The sequence below is a fragment of the Pelophylax lessonae genome (assembly GCF_965119305.1).
Source record: "Pelophylax lessonae genome assembly, chromosome: 12".
Taxonomy (NCBI): Eukaryota; Metazoa; Chordata; class Amphibia; order Anura; family Ranidae; genus Pelophylax; species Pelophylax lessonae.
This window is the reverse complement of record NC_138779.1, coordinates 12,539,566-12,559,058: the sequence shown is the minus strand read 5'-3', so window position 1 is coordinate 12,559,058 and position 19,493 is coordinate 12,539,566. Positions and strand designations below refer to the sequence as shown.

The 19,493-nt window shown below is 43.7% G+C and overlaps 1 protein-coding gene and 1 long non-coding RNA gene across 2 annotated transcripts in view; one reads left to right on the top strand and one right to left on the bottom strand.

The window, feature by feature from the left end:
• The window catches only part of LOC309568275 (uromodulin-like), a gene marked incomplete at its 5' end in the record, with an annotated part of 19,865 nt that extends 1,951 nt beyond the window's left edge, over positions 1–17,914 (top strand). The window contains 7 exons of the mRNA XM_082273944.1: positions 1,812–2,026; positions 4,463–4,617; positions 7,038–7,277; positions 11,298–11,454; positions 13,614–13,686; positions 14,211–14,249; positions 17,753–17,914. Coding sequence (XP_082130070.1) covers positions 1,812–2,026; positions 4,463–4,617; positions 7,038–7,277; positions 11,298–11,454; positions 13,614–13,686; positions 14,211–14,249; positions 17,753–17,817 — 944 coding nt within the window. The 3' untranslated portion in view covers positions 17,818–17,914. The remainder of the gene's footprint in view (positions 1–1,811; positions 2,027–4,462; positions 4,618–7,037; positions 7,278–11,297; positions 11,455–13,613; positions 13,687–14,210; positions 14,250–17,752) is intronic.
• Positions 1–19,493, bottom strand: part of LOC309567853 — a 1,051,047-nt gene that overhangs the window by 382,628 nt on the left and 648,926 nt on the right. The gene's annotated exons all lie outside the window — the stretch shown is intronic.

Here is a 19,493-nt window from a genome sequence, read left to right as displayed (position 1 = left end):
CATTGAAGGGGGTGTGTGTCTAAAAGACAAATGCTCCCTCCCTTCCAGTCCAGTCCTCCTAACAACAAGAAAAAAACATGGGTTTATGGTATAAGGTTTACCCATAATCAGTAACCACTAATGTAAGGGGGCACTACACTGACCACCAATATAGGGGACATTACACTGACCACCAATATAGGGGACATTACACTGACCACCAATATAGGGGACATTACACTGACCACCAATATAGGGGACATTACACTGACCACCAATATAGGGGACATTACACTGACCACCAATATAGGGGACATTACACTGACCACCAATGTAAGGGGGCATTACACTGACCACCAATATAGGGGACATTACACTGACCACCAATATAGGGGACATTACACTGACCACCAATATAGGGGACATTACACTGACCACCAATATAGGGGACATTGCACTGACCACCAATATAGGGGACATTACACTGACCACCAATGTAAGGGGGCATTACACTGACCACCAATATAAGGGGCACTACACTGACACCCAATATAAGGGGGCACTACACTGACCACCAATGTAAGGGGGCACTACACTGACCACCAATATAGGGGACATTACACTGACCACCAATGTAAGGGGGCATTACACTGACCACCAATATAAGGGGCACTACACTGACCACCAATATAAGGGGCATTACACTGACCACCAATGTAAGGGGGCACTACACTGACCACCAATATAGGGGACATTACACTGACCACCAATATAGGGGACATTACACTGACCACCAATGTAAGGGGGCATTACACTGACCACCAATATAAGGGGCATTACACTGACCACCAATATAGGGGACATTACACTGACCACCAATGTAAGGGGGCACTACACTGACCACCAATTTAGGGGACATTACACTGACCACCAATATAGGGGACATTACACTGACCACCAATTTAAGGGGACATTACACTGACCACCAATGTAAGGGGGCACTACACTGACCATCAATATAAGGGGCATTACACTGACCACCAATATAAGGGGCATTACACTGACCACCAATATAAGGGGCATTACACTGACCACCAATGTAAGGGAGCACTACACTGACCACCAATGTAAGGGGGCACTACACTGACCATCAATGTAAGGGGGCTCTACACTGACCATCAATATAAGGGGCATTACACTGACCATCAATATAAGGGGCATTACACTGACCACCAATATAAGGGGCATTACACTGACCACCAATGTAAGGGGGCATTACACTGACCACCAATGTAAGGGGGCACTACACTGACCACCAATGTAAGGGGCATTACACTGACCCCCAATGTAAGGGGGCATTACACTGACCATGTAAGGGGGCATTACACTGACCACCAATATAAAGGGGCATTACACTGACCACCAATATAGGGGGCACTACACTGACCACCAATATAAGGGGGCACTACACTGACCACCAATGTAAGGGGGCACTACACTGACCACCAATATAGGGGACATTACACTGACCACCAATATAGGGGACTTTACACCAACCATCAATGAAAGGGGGAACTACACTAACCCCCAATATAGGGGGGCGATACACTGACCACTAATGTAAGGCAGAGCTACACTGATCACCAACAGTCAATGTTTTGTATGTAAATTGGAAGCTTTAACTCCTTGACTCTATGGCAACTTTCTCCCCTCTCTGGCCACTCTTGCCCCCCTAAAGTGGGTATATATAGAAAACCCCTATATTGTATCAATTACATCCCTGTCACCTTCCCATCTCAGACATGCTGAATAAAATTCATGTTTTTTTTCAGGAGCCACTCCATCTGTAAATCTTACTTGTACTGGAGCAAAATTCAATATACAAGTGTCAAAATGTTGGTTGGAAAAAAATGGTTATAATACGTCGGATATAAGGCTGAACAGCACCAACACCGAGTGTTTGGCAGGAAGGGAGGTTGTGGATGGAAAATCGGAGATAACCATTTATCGTCCATTAATAAGTTCTGACTGTAACACAGTTCCTGTGGTAAGTTCTTCTGACATGGTCTTGACTGTAAGTGTTTGTTTTACCCTCATTTTTCATGCTTTTACAACATTAATGGACAACATGCCCTGCTACTTTGACAACTCCCCGTCCTCAAACACATACCTGGTATCCCTTGTGCCTTTTACCAGGTCCTCCAAGTCTGCCCTGTTCCCTGAACTTCCTGGTTGCAGAGGAGATAGAGAAGGGAAGAGGTGTAATTGGCTCCTGCAGTTGTCTGGGAGGAGGGATCAGGGGTGGGGGTTGCTGGGTGCTTTGTGTTTGAATAGACACACACAGCCCCAGTCAAGGGCACACATTCATGGGTGTCCCCTTAGAAGCCGGCTAGTTAAAGGAGACACCTATAAAAAGGAGCTGAAGCCCAGGCAGCAATAAAATGCATCATGAAATATATTTTTTAAAATGCATCAATAGAAGTACCTCAATGTGACTTGGTTTCAGCCTCTTACAATCCCTGTACAGCAGTGCTCAGACTGGGAGAAGGAGAAGCAGCACATATAGACAATTATATATATATATATATATATATATATATATATATTGTGACAGGAAGTCAGGTAAATCTGTGGGTGTTGTCACAGACGGGAGATACATTTCTGCCTTGTTTAGACAGTTCACCAATTACTATCAGGTGTCGGCTGCAGAGGTAGCCAGAAAGGTTTAAGGACATTGGAAAGCTTCAGCTATTCAGAATGAGTCAATTAAGGCCTCTATAAGTTATCCAGAGGATGACTACTGATTGCTGCATCCTGAGGCTTTGTGCGTTAAGGAGAGCAGTGAGCTGAGAGACTGTGAGGTGGTGTTGACTTTTTCTGTGTGAAAAGAAAACAAATAGACAATTGGTTTTCTGCTGTATGACCAGCAGTGTCTGCCCAGCAGTAGGATGGGACAGACACCATAGGTAGGTTCCTGTGTTGTGAAGGTAGACGCCCCAAGTGGCCAGGGTTTATTTTATGTTTGTTTGATTTATGCTGCTTGGATGCTTGCACTTGTTTCCAGCAAATTGGAAGAATAAACCATAGACCGTTGTTTTCAACCACTCTTCGGCTGTCTCTCTGTGTAGCGAACCCACCCAAGGGGTCACCCACACCCGCTACCTAGCCAACCCCTTACACAATATATATATATATATATATATATATATATATATATATATATGAAAACAATGAGACATGATGACATGATCCTGGATATAGTGGTACCACATCCAATATATAAATGGAAAAAAGAAGGGGGAAGAGATAACCCCCTGGAGTGGTCGGACTTTTAAGGCGTCCTCTAGTTTATCTCATAAAGAAATGTACAATCCTTGGTGTTATAATGGTGGATGAAGAGTACCCAATATTCTCTTGGATGGAGGCTGTGAAGTAATAGTGGTACTAGAATTGTTCCTACTGGAATTAACCACTATATGTATAGTATATATATCCTTCCTGTAGAGGAGCCACAGCTGTTTGGGGACATCTCCACTGTCTCCCTGCCGGAGGGGGTATCCCACTCTGATTGGATCGGAATCCATATGAGCTGTGGCTCCTCTTACTTCACAGCCTCCATCCAAGAGAATATTGGGCACCCTTCGCCCCCCATTATAACACCAATAGGATCACCTGAAGAAGCTGCATAGCGAAACACGTAGCGATCCATTGGCAAACTTGCTCAATAGAACCCTTCTGAGCTGGGCTTAGGAGGTCGGCCATCTTGATGGTCTTCAGACACAGACCCTGCTACATGTTGGACCACTTATGGGTTCTTCTCGCTCAGAAGCATGTTGCTTAGCACTGTTGTGCTCACTCATTTATGTGATGGTTTTTATGTACTGAGAATTTTTAATATGTTATCACAATACATTTTGTATGTATTTATACATTTAAGGAATGTACATTTCTTTATGAGATTAACTAGTGGATGCTTTAAAAGTCTGATCACTCCTGGGGGTTATCCTTTCCCCCTTTTTCTTCACATATAGCCATAGTAGTTCATGTGCTAACACACATTATTTTGATAGGAGAAGAGAACAGAGTGAAAGAGAGATGAATTCTCTGCTTCTCCTTTCACTGTCCAGTCACAGGGTTGGGGTGGGGGGTCCAAGGGTACCATGACTTAGATAAAGTTGGTTGAATGGTAGTGGTCATTAGACTGAGGACATCAAATGGCAAAAGTACCGCAGGGGAAATCTCTGAGTTGAAGTTGAATATTGCCGAAAAAGCTACTTTTGTTATTTCATCCTATGATATGCTATTTATTTTTATCTGGTTGTTTTGGGCTGAAGTTCTGCCTTATGAAAATTAGAGCCTTCTTTTTTGATCCTTCAGAGAATACACTGACATTAAAAGTAACTATCTGCTAATGTGTAGATTACTGTATGGCGGTAAGCTTTCTGACCTTGTCTAATGACTTCTGTGCTTCCTCTCTCTACAGATGAGTGCAACCCATGTTATGTACACAAATCAGCTGTATATCTTTGGTAAAACGGATCCGATCCGAATAACAAATGACGTTGTCCTGAATATTTCCTGCTCTTACCCGCTGTATATGAATGTCGCTCTTAATGTGACACTGCGCCCAATACTTGGGTAATTATTATTGCATACTTTCAGGGCCAATGCTGGCTATCTGTTACGATATTATATTCTAGTGTCTACTCTTCTATCTTCCATACAGTAGATGTTAAACTTACAGGTCTGTAGTTACTGATTGAACTTTAATGAAGGTACTAAAATGGGCTTGTGCCAAGCTTCAACAGAAACAAAAACTTAAAGCGGAGTTCCACCCAAAAGTGGAACTTCTGCTCATCTGCTTCCTTCCCCCCTCCGTAGCCACATTTGGCACCTTTCAGTGGGGAGGGGGAAAGGGGTTCCTGTTTTTGACAGGTACCCTTCCCAACTTCTGAGAGACAGCGGCGCAGCGCTGTCCCTTGGAGGTTCCGTCCCCTTTCTCCTTCCCCTGCCGCTGAGCCAATGAGAATGTGCAGCATGCTTCGCGCATGTGCAGTAGGGAACCGGCTGTGAAGCTGAAAAGGCTTCATTGCCAGTTTCCCTTAGAGGGAATGGTGGCGGCAGCACCAGGCAGCCGATCTGAAAATCAGCTGGGGTGCTGACATCGTGGGCTCCCTGGACAAATAAGTGTCTATATAATAAAAGTCAGCAGCTACAGCATTTGTAGCTGCTGACTTTTATTTTTTTTTCCACAGCTGGAAATATAAACATCCCTTGTGACAGTAATATGCAGTGACAGGTACTCTTTATGGAGGGATCTGGGGTCTAAAAGACCTCAAACCCCTCCTCTGCACTTCAAAGTTTTCAAAACGCCAAAATTAGCATTTTTAAATACTTAGAATTTTTTCAATCGGCGCCGTTGGCTGCAGAGTAAACCAGATGTGACATTGTGATGTCGCTTCCAGATTACTACATCGGAGACCCAATCAAAGCTGATTCTAGTTTTGTTCGGGACTCCGGCCAGCCGGCGGACATGCTGGCTGGTCGCTTGGGTCTTCAGGCGGGACAGGAGACCTGGACGTAACGGCGGCAAGAGGGGGGACATCCCCTACCACTGCTTGTGATGACAGCTGGGCAGCTATTTAGCCACATTGGTTGCTACCACATGAAAGCAGACCGTCCGTTCTAGAAAATTATTCCGGGGTGATGCCTCTGGCTGCAGGCATCACCCCAGTACAACCACTTGCCGTACAGGTACGTGATTTTGCGTTAAGTGGTTAAGGGATCCAAAAAAGAAAATCATATAGGAAAATGTGCATTAACTCTATATTAGAGATAACAGGTTAAAAATTGGGTTAAACTTCGAGGTTGGATTAAAGTGTCAGTAAATTAGAAAACAAAGCTTAGATATAACTGAGCTTAACTCTCTGAGGATACATGGGTGTAAGCAACTTGGGCCAAGCGTTTTCAAGTAACCATGTCACCCTGAGACTTAAGGTTCCCACAGTATAAGACTTTTCAAGGCCTTTGTTTCCTACCTTCCCTCTGCTTCAGTGCTGCAGCCTCCATGAGAGACTTTGGCATTCAATGCTTGAGCATCCCCTGCCATACCGCATGGTTTCTTCCTCCTCACCCTACGACACTGCTAAATCCTGTAGTGACATTGGGGTCAGAGGAAAAAAAATAACCATGGCATGCGCTGGGAGATACTTCCAGAAATGTTGAATACTGAAGAGTCTGGTGGAGGCTGCAGCACTGGACCAATGGGTAGGAGACATGGGCTGCCTGACAGATGAGTATAAAAGCTCTATTGTAGGAACATTTCTTCTTCATTTTTTTCCCCAACCTAACAAGGTCACCTAAAACAGAAATATGGGTTTAAAAAAAAAAAGAAATAAACATACATACTATCAGTATCATACAGTATCTATGTGATTCTGCAGTGGTCACCTGTGAGCTCTAAGGCCGAGAACTGAGCAGTCACACGGCTACTTATTGCTCAGTTTTCGGTCTTCTCCGAGTGGGGAGCGGTGACTGTTAGTCACCATTCTCTGCTCTGCTCCTTCAGCACTCATAGGGGCACTGGGCAGGGGAGGGGGTGGGTGCAGCTGGCTCTAGCTCTCAGCTCAATGTCAATCAGGCAGTCGAATGGATCTTGACAATATTGGTGGCAATGGTGGGAACTTTCCAGAGCCTAGAGAGGCCTTGCCATGCCAGCTGATAGCGGGAAATCTGGTTAACTTGAGAGTGAGTACGTGCACTCCTGTGACCCACAAGAGAAGTATGGACAAAAAAATGCTTTTGGTGTACTTATCCTAAATTATTTTAATTTCGCTTTTTCATAAACGCTCATTTTAAACCTTTGTAGTGCACTTGATATTGTATATCAGCTTTATTGCTTCCATCAATATACACAGAGCTGAAGAAGATATCTAATAGGTTTGCTCTTTATCCTTAGTGCAAATAATGCCAATTCTCTGTATAACATTATTGATGCATGGCCACATACCTGCAAGGGTTTCTAGGTAGGTAACCTTTGTCATGTGTTTATTTTCCAGGACCACAGAAATAACCGGCCCTACAGGAAATGGAAGTTTTGCAGCTGTAATGATGGCCTTTAAAGATAGCACATATACGACCCCTCTCTCAGAAGATGACTCCCTGTTTGTGGAAGATACTATTTACCTTTCAGTGCGAGTACCGGATCTGGATGTTAACACCTCTAAACTCAAAGTGGTGAATATTTATGCCTCTCCTACCAATTCAAGTATCCAAAAGTACTATCTTCTTCAGAACGGGTAAGTACACAGTACACTGGTTATGAATGCTATGTGTTCTTTGTACACTTTTGGCACTTTTCCACTGCAAGTACCGGCTCATACCGGCTCGGCTCTACTCGGGCCTGCTTGGCCTGGTTTGCTTTTCCACTGCTGGTACCGCATGGTATAGTGTCGGAACGGTTCGGTACGGTACGGTATAGGTTTGCTTTTCCACTAAAGTAGTACTAAAGTTAAGTGGGTGGGATAACAACGGGGTGGGTGGGATTCTCTGACCAATCAGTGGCTAGTAGTGACTGCATGCAAAGGATTGTGGGATATGGTACCAGTTTGGTACCTGTTGGAACCACAATCGAGTAGGTACTGTTTTTTCAGAGCCGTACCGTACCGTTCGGTTCCATGCAGTGGAAAAGCAATCCTATACCGTACCGTACCGAACCGTTCCAACCCTATACCATGCGGTACCAGCAGTGGAAAAGCACAAAAGCGTGCCGAACCGGTACGGTTCCATGCAGTGGAAAAGCGCCATTTGACTACAGAAATAATTCAATAAATACACAAAACAATATTCCGTATCACCTTAAGGCCGGCCGGAGATGGAGCAAATTTCTTTCCTTCAAACAGACAGTGTTAATGAGGAAAACCCTTGTTAAAAACAGCCGTTGGCAATAATTGCATGTAAAATCCAACAGCCTGGTTGTACTCAAGTTGATCGATCAACTTGGGTACATTTAGCTTGCCCATACATGAGATTCAAAATGTCTATGGTTGGCTTAAGAGTATATTGCTGAAGTGTTGGCATGAAGTTCTGAACTAATCTGGACAAGCCAACTTTCTAAAGTGATATAATTCCTGGAGTTCATCTTTACAGCCCAACTCAAGTCTACATTTTGTTCAGTTTTAGAATGGGGAAGGGTTGCAACCCTTGTGAGGTGTCTGTGGCTACTTTGAGGCACCTTCTTGTTATTGATCCATGCTTGTGAAATTAGGACTAGAATTGAGGAGATGGGGGTCATCAAGACAGTATGAACACTGACAGCAATTAAAACCAGCCAAGATGTTCTTACTCTTCACCACACTGCTCACTGTCTATGTCCTCACTAGAGAGATCTTCCATCATTTCATGTCCCTGTATTTTTGGTATCACCAGTACAGGGTGTGAAAGGAACTTTTGCCTCGGACAGCAATACAAGCCTTGAGAAGGGTCTAGGTGTGAAAATAGGAAAGTGCCAATACAATTCAGGGGTATAAGGAGTCCACCTTTATCAGGACTCCAGGAACTTGGGTATATGCAGAGGTGCTGGACTCCATAGGGCGATGATTTGTGAACAATCCAACAATCTTTGTTCATGGGTTTCCCAGCTGCTTTAGACAGCAAGCAATACATACCTAACAGTGGATCTTAATGCATGGGCACCCCTTGACACTGCCCAGGGGCCCCAGATGCATGGGGGACCCAAGATAATCTTGCATAACATCACACTTGCTAACTGTCCTGGAATTTCAGAGACAGTCATGCTTTTTACTAATCTGTCCTGGAATGGCTGTGTCCAGGGCGGCATCCCTGAACCTGTACTGCACCCTCCTTATCCCAGTATTGTGCCCTTCTGCTTCCCTTCCTGTACTGTGCCCTCCTGATCTCAGTATTGTGCCCTTCTGCTTCCCTCCCGGTACTGTGTCAATCCTGATCCCAGTATTGTGACCTTCTGCTTCCCTCATGGTACTGTGCTCTCCTGATCCCAGTATTGTGCCCTTCTGCTTCCCTCCCGGTACTGTGTCACTCCTGATCCCAGTATTGTGCCCTTCTGCTTCCCTCCTGCTACTGTGCCCTCCCGATCCCAGTATTGTGCCCTTCTGCTTCCCTCCCGGTACTGTGCCTTTCTGATCCCTGTATTGTGCCCTTCTGATTCCCTCCCGATACTGTGTCCCTCCTGATCCCAGTATTGTGCCCTTCTGCTTCCCTCCCGGTACTGTGTCCCTCCTGATCCCAGTATTGTGCCCTTCTGCTTCCCTCCCGTTACTGTGTCCCCCCTGATCCCAGTATTGTGCCCTTCTGCTTCCCTCCCGGTACTGTGCCCTCCTGATCCCAGTATTGTGCCCTTCTGCTTCCCTCCCGGTACTGTGTTCCTCCTGATCCCAGTATTGTGCCCTTCTGCTTCCCTCCCAGTACTGTGTCCCTCCTGATCCCAGTATTGTGCCCTTCTGCTTCCCTCCTGGTACTGTGTCCCTCCTGATCCCATATTGTGCCCTTCTGCTTCCCTCCCAGTACTGTGTCCCTCCTGATCCCAGTATTGTGCCCTTCTGCTTCCGTCCCGGTACTGTGCCCTCCTGATCCCAGTTTTGTGCCCTTCTGCTTCCCTCCCAGTACTGTGTTCCTCCTGATCCCAGTATTGTGCCCTTCTGCTTCCCTCTCGGTACTGTGTCCCTCCTGATCCCAGTATTGTGCCCTTCTGCTTCCGTCCCGGTACTGTGCCCTCCTGATCCCAGTTTTGTGCCCTTCTGCTTTCCTCCCAGTACTGTGTCCCTCCTGATCCCAGTATTGTGCCCTTCTGCTTCCCTCCCGGTACTGTGTTCCTCCTGATCCCAGTACTGTGCCCTTCTGCTTCCCTCCTGGTACTGTGTCCCTCCTGATCCCAGTATTGTGCCCTTCTGCTTCCCTCCTGGTACTGTGCCCTCCTGATCCCAGTATTGTGCACTTCTGCTTCCCTCCCGGTACTGTGCCCTCCTTATCCCAGTATTGTGCCCTTCTGCTTCCCTTCCGGTACTGTGTCCCTCCTGATCCCAGTATTGTGCACTTCTGCTTCCCTCCCAGTGCTGTGCCCTCCTGATCCCAGTATTGTGTCCTTCTGCTTCCCTCCCGTTACTGTGTCCCTCCTGATCCAAGTATTGTGCCCTTCTGCTTCCCTCCCGGTACTGTGCCCTCCTGATCCCAGTATTGTGCCCTTCTGCTTCCCTCCCGGTACTGTGTCCCTCCTGATCCCAGTATTGTGCCCTTCTGCTTCCCTCCCGGTACTGTGCCCTCATGATCCCAGTATTGTGCCCTTCTGCTTCCCTCCCGGTACTGTGCCCTCCTGATCCCAGTATTGTGACCTTCTGCTTCCCTCCCGGTACTGTGCCCTCCTGATCCCAGTATTGTGCCCTTCTGCTTCCCTCCCGGTACTGTGCCATTTGTGTTAATTAGTCTTTGATTTATGGCGTGTTTTCTTATTGTTTAAAATCGAAGTACAAATAAATACTGTATATGTTTTATTTCTATCAACGATGAATACTTTAATTCTTAAGAGTAGGTGCATAAATTAGGGCAGGCTGGTAGGTGCCCCAAAGTATTACTTTGCCCAGGGGCTCATGATGCCATTAAGACAGCCCTGCAGGGGATCTAACTCTTCCCCATACTATACATTAATTATAATATAAATGTTAGAACTACAGAGCTCTTTCAAAATGATACCAGGTTTCAGTGCAGCCTTGAATTAACATTTACATTTTTGCTTGATATGTTTCTTATTGAAGGGCCCTTTCACACCACCTGTTGACGGGCTACTTTGCTCAAGGCAGGCCCAACACATTGACAATCCATTGTTTCTTGAAAGGCCCAGTTCACAGCAATATGTAGGTCAGCATTGGATAAAATACATTTAGAAAATGCAAATTGATGTATTTCATTTGTCTCAATGCATTAAGGAGAAAATCATGTAGGTGTGAGGTGTGAATAATTATGGGTCACAGCACAGGTATTCACTTCTTGGGTATGGCACAATCACTCCACTAAAATCCACTCCATTGAAATGCAAATTGAAGACTTTAATGCTGAATAACAGAAACAATATAACGAACACATGCCCGGACTTGTTCAGCTATAATACACATATAAATAATGAAGATATGCCATGTATTGTCATTCTATAAATTACAGTATATACTGTAGTGTATATAAAATGAACACATCCCATATATTGTTCAGCTGTAATAGTATATGCCGGTATTGTGTTCTAATCTTTAGATTACAGTAACCGAAAGCTAATGAAAGGTTTCTATATCCAGGTGCCCATCCAGCCAAATATCTTCTGACCAGCTAACAGTGGACAGCAATGGAGTCAACATTGAATCTCGGTTTGCTATGAAAGTCTTCCAGATTGCAAATTCTAACACCGTCTATCTCTATGCCGATCTTTCACTCTGCACTAATAATTGTACCACGGTAAGACTCAATATACATATAGAGACTGTTCTGTGATTTCTGTACCTGAAGAAGGAGGCAGGGTTATTTTTAGCCACACACACATACTAGCACCAGTTTAGATAGGAGCCAAATATCCTACCTGCATGTCCTTGGAGGAAACTAACTCAAGCAAAACATGCAAACTCCAGGCAGATGATTTCTGGTCTGGATAGCATTCAATTTGAGGTTCCCAGTGTTACAAGGCTAACTATCAAACTACGGTGCTGCCCCAATGTCCTCAGCTGACTTTCTAATCATTGCATGGCCTAATTAAGATGCTTGGAGGTGTTTATGGACTGAAAATTTGAAGAAAAAAAAATTCCACACCAAACAGGGATACAAGCTTCCCTATTGATTACCTGATCTTCTGCTGCTAACCAAGCAGGTAGAACAGTGCTGTGTGTAATGAGCACGTTAGTTTAATTAATGGCCAACTCCACTTCTGGCTTCTGATATTGAGATACCACCATCAGAATTCACAGCTCTGTCCATCTGCTGCAGTCATAACATGGGACGAGCTAGGGTTTGGCCCAAACCCAAGTCTATCCTTAACAAAGACAATTGATGGCATCATGCCTATCTAAAAACATAAACAATTGATGGTTTCATGCCCATCCCTCATAATGACAATGGACGGTTTCATGCCCACCCCTAACAATAACAATTGGTGGTTTTATGCCCATCCCTAACAAAGACAATTGATGGTTTTATGCCCACCCTTAACAAAGACAATTGATGGTTTCATGCCCATCCCTAATAAAGACAATTGATGGTTTCATACCCATTCCTAAGACAATTGATGGTTTCATGCCAATCCCTAACAAAGACAATTGATGGTTTCATGCCCATCCCTAATAAAGACAATTGATGGTTTCATACCCATTCATAAGACAATTGATGGTTTCATGCCCATCCCTAACAAAGACAATTGATGGTTTCATGCCCATCCCTAACAAAGACAATTGATGGTTTCATGCCCATCCCTAATAAAGACAATTGATGGTTTCATGCCCATCCATAAGACAATTGATGGTTTCATGCCCATTCATAACAAAGACAGTTGATGGTTTCATGCCCATCCCTAACAAAGACAATTGATACTTTCATGCCCATCCCTATTAAAGGCAATTGATGGTTTCATGCCCATCCTTAACAAAGACAATTGATGGCTTAATGCCCATCCATAACAAAGACAATTGAGGGTTTCATACCCCTCCCTAATAAAGACAATCGAGGTTTTCATGCCCATCCATAACAAAGACAATTGGAGGATTCATGTCCCTCCCTAATAAAGACAATTGATGGTTTCATGCCCATCCCTGACAAAGACAATTGATACTTTCATGCCCATCCCTATTAAAGGCAATTGATGGTTTCATGCCCATCCTTAACAAAGACAATTGATGGCTTAATGCCCATCCATAACAAAGACAATTGAGGGTTTCATACCCTTCCCTAATAAAGACAATCAAGGTTTTCATGCCCATCCATAACAAAGACAATTGGAGGATTCATGTCCCTCCCTAATAAAGACAATTGATGGTTTCATGCCCATCCCTAGCAAAGACAATTGATACTTTCATGCCCATCCCTATTAAAGACAATTGATGGCTTAATGCCCGTCCATAATAAAGACAATTGATGGTTTCATGCCCATCCCTAACAAAGACAATTGATGGTTTCATGCTCATCCCTAATAAAGACAATTGATGGTTTCATGCTCATCCCTAATAAAGACAATTGATGGTCTCATGCCCATCCCTAACAAAGACAATTGATGGTTTCATGCCCATTCCTAAGAAAGAGATATGATGGCGTCACACTCATCTCTAATATAGACAATTGTTGGTGCCATGCTGCCCTGGTACAATGTAGAATAAATAGGTAATTGGGGAAAATGGCTTAGAGAGACTGAAACCAATGTGGAGGGGAAATGCAAACTATTCCAGGGAAGTCTCATTATTGGAGTGAAAGAAGAACCCTGTGTGCCCGCATTCTCCACTGTTTCCAGATAAAGGAACATGAAGAGGATGTTGTGACTTTAGCATAGCTGGGGTGTTTCTTGGATACAATTTGCAATTCCTTCATCAATTTCACCTGTCTGGAATTTTTGTTGAATTACTTTTATTTCCCTACAGACCTGCAGCTCTCAATCCAAATCGGGAGATTCCCAGAACATTGCAGGAAGAGTCGGCATCTTTTTGGATGCAGGTAAGTCAAGTCATGTTCACAGTTTTGTTACAGTAATTTTCTGTGTTCCTTCAGTCACATATATTGAAGCCCAATTCCAGACAAAACATTTATTTTTTTGTTTTGGACAATGTGGAGGAAGGCTTAAAGCTTCTATCAATTTTTAACTGCTGTCTTTGTTCCCTTTGGGTGGGATTTTCCCTCACTTCCTCTTCTGTCTGACACCTGTCACCTGAACAGGAAGTAAGGAGCAACTCCCCAGAGGGGACAAAGCAGTAAAAGCCTGCAGAGATTCCAACCCTTTACCATCATAATATAGAAAAAAAATATTTATTGCTCCATGCGTCACGTATATTTACCAGACCAAAAAGGCAGCACGGTGTCCATTGTTAGGATTTATTGTCAGGGATTACAAATGCTTTCACTTCCACTACACAATTATTTCAGCCTACAGTGAATGTGAATATCATACGATATATCCAGAAGAATGAGTATCAGTCCGGTTGAGGTCTCCAATTAACAGATATGTTTTTCTTTATTTCCAGCTGATACCAATTACTATTTAGATAACGGATCTACTAGAGGTGAGTAATCTCTTACATTGAGAATTTTAATGGTATAAAGTGGTGTAGCTAAACATGTTTAACCCCTTTACAGCAACAATACCTTTATATGTGGGGGCAGGGCTGGTTGACCTCAACATCCAGCCCCTGCATATATGCAATGCTGTCTTGTTTGGGGAGTGCTCCACCGGTACCCCCAGAACTGTGACTGAGCTGTCACCAACAGCTAACAGTCAATTGCTGACAATCAGCAGATGGTAGGATTGACTTTGTATGATGTCAGCACTGTGCAGCCAACTACAGCTCAGCATGATCCGGAGACCCTCCTACCGGCCGTTGGATATCAGGGCCCATTTAAAGCACCAGCTCCCACTAGTATAAAGGGGTTAAAGCTGAGTTATATTAAATCTTCTAAGTTTCCAGGTAAAAAACTGATAGGGGTAGAATATTACCTGCCAAAGGATTTGTATTTCTGTCAGTCCAGTCTTGCAGTTTTCACAGCATTGGCACACAGCACAGCCAGGAGGGTGACACCGTTTTCTCTCATGTCCTCCTTCCACCCTAGTCTGCTGATTGGGCAGTGAAGAAGCAGTAACAAACTGATTAGGTAATCTCCCTGATCACTTTGCTCTCTCATTCTATCAGCATGTTCCTTTTAACACATTTACATGCAACACATGATTGGTACCCAATCCTTGTGCTGTTTCTTCCTCTCACATTCTAGCCCTGCTGTACAGGGACTGCAGGAGGCCGATACCAGGGCACATTCAAGTACTTACACTGCAAAAATATTGTCTCCCTTTTTTTTTTTTCTCCAAAGTTTCCTTTTGAGCTTTTGTAGATTCAGGTTACTGGCCACAAAAATAATAAACTCCCCCAAAGAGAAAGAGATATGTAAAATGTTCCTCTTTCGCCCCATTTCATCTGCCTAATTCTAACAATGACTAGGGGTTATTATCTATCCCTATATTTCTCTACATACATTTTGTATTTATCTAAATATCTATTGATATTAGTTTTATTATAAAAGCAATAAGGTGGAGGGTTATCAGCACTGAATAATGTAGATGAATTTGGTGCCCTTGGTGGCTAGTAAGCACCCTCATTTTAGCTGTGCCACATACTATAAATTGCATATAATTGGAGCTCAAAGAGAAAAATAATGGACTTTATAGGCACTATGCCTATAAAGTCCATTATTTTTCTCTTTGAGCTCCAATTATATGCAGGCTATCAGCACTGACTGAGATGTACAATTAGAGAGAGACAGTCTGAAGGCAAACATCTTCTGTTGTGTTGTCTTCGGAAAACACATAACGTTCTGTGACACCAACATCATAGATTTATATCCTGTAATAAATATTATTTGGTTGTATTTATTCCCCCTACTGAACAGATTTCCCATCACTTCCTTTGTGGTCAACTTCAAAATAAAGTAGAGGGGGATCTCTCTATTAAACGCAACAGAGATATGTGGCACCACATCTAAAAAAAACATTACAATGAAAGGATGAATAGGACTTTAAAGATAACTACTGGGAATCCCATAAGGAAAAACAAGTACTCAACAGATACAAAATATGAAACTTATTATGACAACGTGATAACAAAAATATTAAAACCATATCATATGGAAAAAAAATATATATGGTACATACTAGTGATCGACCGATATCGTTTTTTCGTTGCCGATACCGATATTTTGGCCAATGCATATCGGTATCGGCCGATATTTTCGTACATTTACAAAAAATATATTTTTCATTTTTTTTTTCTTGACAGGTACTCTTGTGGAGGGATCTGGGGGTCTAAAAGACCCCAAACCCCTCCTCTGCACTTAAAAGCATTCAAAACGCCAAGTTTGGCTGTTTTGAATGCTGTCATTTTTTAAAATCTGGCGCCAGTACCTGAAAGGAATGTCATGACATCACTTCCGGTTTTTGCATGGAGACCCGAACAGAGCCGAATGCGGCTTTGATCGGGTCTTCGGCGGCCATGCAGGCTGGTTGCCCTGGTCTCTCGGTGGGATGGGAGACCAAGACGAGCCACGGAAGGTGGCAAGAGGGGGGGAAACGTCCCCTCCCGCTCCTTGTAATGACAGCCGAGAGGCTTCTCAGCCGCATCGGTTGTCATTACAAGTCAGCCGACCCTCGGCTATGGACGCCGGTACCAGGTCGATGCCTCTAGCTGCAGGCATTACTCCGGTACATGCACTTTCCTGAAATATCGGTAACCTCAGGGGCCGATTTCGATATATCGGGGAAAGTGCAGATCGGCCCTCGATATATGGGCTTCGCCGATAATTGGTCGATCCATAGTACATACAGTACAGTATCTCCCCAGACGAGGTGGCTATATAGCACAAGAACCTGTTACATGCTCGTATCAAACTAAGATCTTGTATAAAGGAACACAGAATCTACGATAATCTTTTGGATATCTGGGCCAAATAGGAATCTCAAGCATCATAAGCCAATGGATCGCTACGTGTTTCGCTTACAGCTTCCTCAGGAGATCCTATTGGTACCTGATCCCAAGGGGGAAACAAAGGGACTACAGGAAGCACCCAGACCAGCATAATGGCATAAGGAAAGGTCCCACACACATCAGTTCCAAAGTGGAATGTGTACATCAAATACTCTATAGCCAAAACAGCAAGAGTTCTGTCCTAGGGCCATACAAACTTTGCAAAGTAGCCACAAATGGCAGATGGATTCCGACTTGTAGTGGATGGTAACACGATCGTCTGTCCAATGTAGGGAGTGTCACAATTTCTCTCTTCTGGAAAATGGAGCTACGCTCCTACTTGTGCCGATCCTCGCCGTGAGATACCCCATGGAGAACTCGGGATACGTCCACCTATATATTTTTTCCATATGATATGGTTTTAATATTTTTATCATGTTGTCATAATACATTTTATATTTTTTTATCTGTTGAGTACTTCGTTATGGGATTACCAGTGGCTACCTTTAAAGTCCTATTCATCCTTCCATTTCTTTTGTAATTTCTCTATTAAAGTGTACATCCAACCAATTTTTTTATTTTTTTTTTAGCTTTGGAATTGGTCAAGAAGGATAATGACCTATTTTGGGCCTTTATTGCCATTTTGGGATATGTTAGAGACATTTTCCTTTTGCTTACTGTCCTAAAAACGACAGTTTCACCGAACAAGAAGTGAGAGAAAATATCCAACAGCTACACAGACAGAAACCATTTTTAGAGAGTATGGAAAGGCCAATGTACCTGTCAGCTTTTTTTTATTGCTGTCTGTGTCCTTGTACCAGATTTTCCCTCACTTCATATCTGGTAAAACCGTTGTCACCTTAACAGTGTATGAGGGTAAATCTCTCAAATGCCGCCAAGCTATGCAAAGATTAATAAACTAAAATTTTGGTTGGAAATACTCACAATGTCACAATCTGGTGTATAAGTTGGCTTTCTTTAGATTGAAACTACAATGAAACTTCCATAAAGACAGCCCTTCCGGCTCCATTCCTAATATCTCTTGTGTGTTCTTCCAGGTTTCTCCATGCCTTGGACTTTGTCTGCTCTGATCTCCTCCTGGATCTTGATGAAGCTGATGTAAACCCTCCGAGTACCGACCATCCCGGCACTATAAGACTTTGTCATAACGTCAACCCCAATGCTCTCTGCAGAGAGAAGTTATGAAGGAATCTTGTATCTACTTCATTTTCTGTGGATGGTGTTGGCTGCATCATATATAACGCTACCTAAGATAACCTTGCCGCTATGAGTCCTGATAATCTCAATTTTGTACAGAGCTGATATCCTGCTTTTTGTCTTAAAGCCTGCTTTATACTTGAACTATTTATTGTGTTGTATTTATTGAACAGTAAGAATTGTTAATGGAGTAGACAATATATAGATATTTTGTATCACTGGAGAGCGCACTATGTACTTTTTACTGATCTTTAATTTATAATAAACTGCAAAGTAATGTCATTCAAATTGTTTCTTTGCATTTATATTCCGTTATTTCAGGTGCTATGGTCAGAAAAAGGTGGCTCATAGGGCATAGATAAATCCAAAAACCAACATTTTATATATTGTAGCTCTCCAGCCCTTAGATGTAGTGGTTGCATTTTGCAGATCTCTGTTGGCTGTGGACAGGGCCAGATTAACGTAGGGGCTATTGGAGCTGCAGCTCCAGGCCCCTACCTTTATAAATAGGCCCCAGGTTGGCCATATTCACTGTTACCGCTCTTCTGTCACTTGTAAACACAGAAGTCTGGCTTCTATGCTCGCTTCCCCAGGCAGCTCCCTCAGAACCTCCCCACACAGCACGAAGGCCGGACAAGGAGGGACAGTTGCCGATGCATGGATGTGTTTATGGGCTTCAGAGACAGCATCCCATGTTGAATTAGGCATGCATGGCTGCACCCTTCCTCCTCTGGGTGCATGCCAAGGCACGGCCCTTAAGGCCCTTCAAAATCCTCAGCACCAAGACCATGATGCTCTTAATCCGGCCCTGGCTGTGGAGTACAGAGGGTGAGGGAAACTTTGGGTAAGAAAAGATGTGTGCTTGGCGGGGAGGGGGGGGGGGGGATTTTGTGGTTGTCTTTTTTTGCCTGTGTGTTACAGTTATATAGCCCTGACCCCTACATTCTGTGTACTATTTACTCCTGACCCCTGTGCTCTGTGAGTTATTTACTTCTGACCCCTGTGCTCTGTGAGTTATTTACTCCTGACCCCTGAACTCTTTGTGCTATTGATCCCCTGATCTCTTCACTCTGTGCTTTACATACTCCTGACCCCTGCAATCTGTGTGGTATACACTCCTGACTAGGAATGAGATTCAGGTTTGGGTATATCATGGGTCTTAGGTGCCCACTCATGGTTCACGGACCTGCCCAACTAATGCGTAATTTTTTTTTCATAGTGAACAACTAAACATAATGCACTTAATGGCCTTCAAACTTAGCTCAGATGGTTCAGAAGGGTCATTAAGGGGGTTTTTAAATAAGTCAACCCCTTCAATATAAAAATTTGGGTCCCAGGCAGTCATATTGATAATGTGCTTTAGCTGTAATAGCAAAAGTTTAGGAAGTGCTGCTGCTAAAGTGCATTGGGGCAGATTTCTCTAGGCCTTGTAGGCACTGGTCTCTTTAAGTCAGTGCCATCTTAAGAGCCGTATAGGTCCCCGGGAAATGCAGTGCACTGGGACCCCGCCTACACAATCACCCACGAGAATAAAAATGCAAATTATCAATAAGGCTATATTTATTGGTACCTCCAACAAAA